The sequence below is a fragment of the Salpingoeca rosetta genome (genome assembly GCF_000188695.1).
Source record: "Salpingoeca rosetta unplaced genomic scaffold supercont1.21, whole genome shotgun sequence".
Taxonomy (NCBI): Eukaryota; class Choanoflagellata; order Craspedida; family Salpingoecidae; genus Salpingoeca; species Salpingoeca rosetta.
Window position 1 is genome coordinate 618,377 of NW_004754913.1, and position 5,301 is coordinate 623,677.

The following is a 5,301-nucleotide window of genomic DNA, read 5'->3' on the forward strand; positions in this document are numbered from 1 at the left end:
ACACACACACACACCACACCACACCACACACACACACACACACACACACACACACACACACACACACACACACACACACACACACACACACACACACACACACACCTTGACTTCATAGAAAAGGCCCGGCTTGTCTGTGTCATCCATAGCGAAAATGACGTAGCGCAAGATCCGTTCAACCTGAGATGACAAACAAACAAACAACCAAACAAGCAAAGCAAGGTAAGCGCCAGATGTGGCGAGTAGCAACACACACACACATACAGACACGGGCAGACAGACAGACAGACAGACACAGACACAGACAAAAAACAGCCAGCCAGCAAGACAGACAGACACACACACACACAGACACACACACACACACACACACACAGAGCCAGCTGCATGCATATGTGCACGCACCTCGAAAAAGCCGTCCTGCGGCTCCTCCTCCTCCTCCTGCTGTGCGCCGCCGTCAGCGCCGTAATCGTTGGCGTCATCGTTGTCTGACTCATTCTCAAACGCGCGCTGCTCGTGCAATGGCCTCAACTCCACGCGCTGCTGCTGGCTTTGCCGTTGTTTCTGCCTCTGCCTCTGCCTCTGCCGCTGGCGCTTGCTCTGTCGCTTGCTCTGTCCGGACTGGCGCTGTTTGCTGGGCGTGCTGGCTGCACTCGGTTTCCCAGCCCCGCCGTTGCCTTGCTTTCCACCACGCGGCGTGCCCTTTTCATCGACCACCTTATCTGTCTGGCGTCCTGAGCGGCGGCGCTGCGGATGCGCGCGCGCTCGCTCCATCGCCATCTGCTTGCCGAGCGCTGCCTTGCCGGTGAGTTTCGTCTTCTGCACATGACGATCACCGCCACTACTGCCGCTACCGCTGCTGCTGCTGCGGCCACTAGCGGTGCTGCTGCTGTTGGTACTGCTCGAGCTTTCCTCCACAACAACAACGACGTCATCATCAGCATCGGCAGCATTGTCGTGGCCGTGGTCCGCGGAGGTTGCGGCCGTCCTGCTCGCCGAGCGACTGGCCTTCCTTGCAGATGAACTTGCTGTCGAAGCAGAAGCACCTCTCGCCTTCTTCTGGCCACTGCTGCTGCTGCCCTTGCTGCCCTTGCTGCCGGGTGTGACTGAGGTAGTGGTGGGCTCATTGTCCGGTGACTGTGTGAGGTCGACAACATCGTCACCAGCGACCCACAAGGAGTAGCGACGGCCTTTGTTGGACCGCCGACTCCGCCGAACCGGTGAGCGGCGAGACGTCTTGTCTTTGGTGGCGGGCGGTGAGGAGGGGAACTTGCCTCCGTTCATCTTCAAGCGCCTCCGCTCTTCTGAGACACCCGCCCCGTCACCAGTGTCACCATCATCATCGTCACCATCATCATCGTCAGTATCAGTGGCAGCATCACCAGCGCTACCGTCGTCGTTGTCGCTGTCCCGGGCACCATCGCCATCTTGTGCAGTGGCACTGCCCTGGTCGCTGTTGCCGTTGCTCGTGGCTGCGGTGCTTCCTCCCGCTTTACTGTGTGCAGCAGTAGCAGCGGCAACAGTGGTGTCTGCTTCCCCAGGCGGCTCTTGCATGGCAAGAGCCATCCAGTCTGCCAGGTCCAGGTCGCTGTCGTTGACGGGGAACAGCGGTGGCGACGGCCCCCGGCTCAAACCACTGCCCAGCGGCTGCGTGTTGAACATAGAGAGATCCATGCTCAGCCGACTGCTTCGCCCACCGGCATCGCTCTCGCCAAGTTCCGCCGTAATCATCCGAGCGTCGTCTGCAAACAGCGTGTCCGCACCAAAATCCCGCGCATCTCTGCCGGCAGCGGCTTCGCGTGTGTGTGCGCTGCTGTTGCCGCCGCCGCCGCCGCAAACACCCAGATCAAGGCTGACGTTGTCAATGTTCACCTCCATCAGCACGCCGGCACCAGGCGTGTTGTCACCGTATGCGCGTGTGCGTGTCTCTGCGCCATCCCACACTGCCAACGCGGCGTCCAATGGAGACAACCCGGCGCTGTGCTGTGCACGCACACCCGAGGACGAGGTGATGGCTGCGGGTGTGTCCGTGAGTGGGTGCGTGGCCTGACCAGCGGAGCGCTGCGGCGCACTGTCGGCGGTGTTGTTGTCGTCGTCATCAAACAGCAGTGCCGGCAGACCATGCGAAGCACGCGAGCGCCACCCACCACGAACAGCCGCACTGCTGCTGCTGCTGCTGTTGGACCCGAGCGGGCTTGGCAGTGGCATGTGCCGCGGTGGCGAGAGAAGGCTTGGTGTTGGATGGAGAGGGGGGAAGGGCGAATTTGCAGCTGCTGGCGTTTGCTGCTGTTGCGGTGTGCGCTGTGTTGCGTGTGGGTGCGGAGACATGGCTGATGCGGCATGTGTTGCTGGTGCTCCAGCCACCCGTAACCGCGCTGTGGTGCATGGCGTGGCCTCAGGTGTACCCATCATCGCGTGCGTGGCGCCATCGCTGCCGGGCTGTGTTGCCCCCACTGCCAGTGCAAGCTTAACGTGTGCCAGCGCCGTGTGCAAGAGGTGACGAATCTCGCGTGCGTTGGCGGCGCCGCCGAGCCACTGCAGCGCCGGCGGCCCGCTGTCAACGCATGAAGACGACTCGATGCACTCCAGAAACGCACGCAGCGACGAGGCCAGCGATACCGCGTTATCGTTGTCTGTTGGCGTTGGTGGCGCTGCGTGTGTGCTTCTGACGGCGTCAATGCCTGGCTGATCTGTTGCTTGACCGCCTGTTGTCTCGTTGCGCACCACCCTTGCCTCTGGTGTCTTTGTCACTGCCGCTGTCGCTGCTGTGGTCGTCAATGAATGCAGGTGCGCTGCGGTGGCAGCAGCATCGGGTGTCCTGTTTGGCAAGGCATCACTGCGCCTCTTCGCTGTCTGCCCTTCCTTCGCTTCACCATCGCCATGCTGGTGCTGCTTGTGCTGGTGCTGGTGCTGCTTGTGTTCCTTCCTCTCCTGCTGATCCATCGCATCTTCACCAGCATCGTCACACTTGTTGGTGAGACCAGTGTTGTGACTGCTGTTGCTGTTGTTGTTGCTGCCGCTGCTGCTGCCGCTGGTGTTGTTGTTGCTCACGTCACCTGTCTTTTCACCACTATCACCGGCTCCATCGTCCTGGTTACACATTCCCTCCCCTCTCTCCCCGTTCGCCTTCTTGTCCTTGGTTGGTGCGGCCACGGCTGGTTTCGCTGGCGAGTCGTCGAAATCGCGCGGGAACGGCAGCGCCTCCACATGTCGACCCCGACGCCGATGCAGCACGCGAGGGCGCTGTTGCTGCTGTTGTTGCTGCTGCTGTTGTTGTTGCTGCTTGTCTGCACGTGTCAGGTGTGGGGTAATGTTATCATCATCATCAGCATCGCCATCAGCATCGTCGTCGTCGTCATCATCAGCATCGCCATCAGCATCGTCGTCGTCGTCATCATCAGCATCGCCATCAGCATCGTCGTCGTCGTCATCATCATCATCTTCATCATCATCATCATCACTGCGCCGCGTGCGTGTGTGTGCGCGCCTTGCACGGACGCGGTCATTCGTGGGCGTGGCGTCAGCGCTCATGTGTTGCAATTGTGATGGCTGCGGTGACGGTGATGCAGAGGGTGTTTCCTGGCTGAGATTGGGCGAAAACAGCGAGGGTGTCGTGATGGTTGTTCGCATCGTCGTGTTGCGCGTGGACGCCGTGCCTGGTACGGACCCTTGCGAACTGTGGTTATAGTGGTGGTGTCGTTGCTGGTGTTGCGGGGTGCACATGGTGGAGGTGGCAGTTGTTGTTGATGCTGCCTCTGCTGCGGCTGCTCCCTCTGTTTCTGTCGCTGTTGTTCCAGGGGTTGTGGCACGTGGTGATGCATCTCCTTGTTTGCTTCGCTTAGGGCTCGGATCGCCAGGCGCAAGCGCCACTGCGCTCGCTGTTGTCGTGGCATTATGCGCAACGTCACCCTCGGGTGCCTCTGTAACAGCCTCACGTGGTGTTGCGGTGTTGTGCACTGCGGAATGTTTCGGAGGGCTGCCGCCAACACTGCTGCTTGCGCCATTGCCACCGCTGCTGGTGTTGTTGGGGTTGATGCTGTTGCGGCGGCAACCGCGATGCAGAAGTGACGATGACAGCAGCTCAAGGGCAGAACCGGACATGTTGCCAAAGCTTGGCTCCCCTTGTGTTGGCACATCCGTGTCATCATCAATATCATCATCATCATCACCACCGCCCCCGCCGCCACCATCACTGCCAGCATCACTGCCAGCACTGTCATGGCTGTGATTGTCGCCATCATTGTCGTCACCACCACTGCTGTGCACAGGCGTCTTCTCCACCTGCTTCACAATGCGCTGTGCGTTTGTCAGTACACTCTGCAGCAAGCGCAGGCGGTTGTGCTGCTCGGTGACGAGTGTTGCCAGCGGGGATGCCGTTGCCGATGCCATTTCCGCCGCCTCAACCAGCACCCGCTCAGACAGCATAGACGACTGCGACGAGGGCTGTGATGATGGTGGCTGCTGTGATGATGGTGGCTGCTGCGCCTGAGCGCTGTGTGTTGCTTCCTCGTGGGCGGGAGTGCCGACGTGCTTGTCGCCGCCACCACCGTCTTGGTTGGTGACGCCAACCTTTGCACGCTTGGTGGCGAGATCAGGCCTCTCTTCTTCCTCCTCCCGCTGTTGTTGTTGTTGTTGTTGTTGTTGTTGTTGTTGTTGTTGTTGTTGTTGTTGTTGTTGTTGTTGTTGTTGTTGTTGTTGTTGTTGTTGTTGTTGTTGTTGTTGTTGTTGTTGTTGCTCCCCTGCTCCTCTTTCTTCTTGTCGTTGCTTAGGCTGGCGCGCCGTCTCATTATCACCGCCACCACCAGCAGGGGCGGCCTCTGTGTCGCCCTGAGCACTGCATACGCTCATGTCGCAGCTGCTGCTCCGGCTCTCAGCTCTGCCACCACCACCGCCATCATCACCACCATGACCACCGCCATCATCACCATGCGTGCTGGTGGTTGTGGTGTTGGCTGCCGCCCCGGGCAACGGCGCTGCAGCGGGCGATGGGTCCCCGTTACCACCACCACTATCGTGTGTTGGCGCCTGACCAGCCACTGCTTCGCGTTGGTGTTGATGTTGCTGCTGTTGCTGTTCGTGTTTGCGTGTGTGTTCGTGCACGTTGGCGTTGGTGGGCGTGTGTTGTCTCTCCTCGGTCTCCTGATGCGACACAGCAGTGGCAGTCGATGTCGTTGTTGATGTTGATGCCGATGATGTTGTCGATGACGCTGATGATGATGTCGATGATGCGCATGACCGAAGCGGTGGCTGCTGCTGCTGCTGCTGCTGCTGCTGCTGCTGCTGCTGCTGCTGCTGCTGCTG

At 60.0% G+C, this 5,301-nt stretch overlaps 1 protein-coding gene across 1 annotated transcript in view; it reads right to left on the reverse strand.

The window, feature by feature from the left end:
- The window catches only part of PTSG_08147 (uncharacterized protein), a 5,416-nt gene extending 923 nt beyond the window's left edge, over nt 1-4,493 (reverse strand). Inside the window, exons 1-2 of the mRNA XM_004991112.1 lie at nt 406-4,493; nt 106-180 (exon numbers count right to left, since the gene is read on the reverse strand). Coding sequence (XP_004991169.1) covers nt 106-180; nt 406-4,425 — 4,095 coding nt within the window. The 5' untranslated portion in view covers nt 4,426-4,493. The remainder of the gene's footprint in view (nt 1-105; nt 181-405) is intronic.
- Between the last annotated feature and the right edge of the window lie 808 nt (nt 4,494-5,301).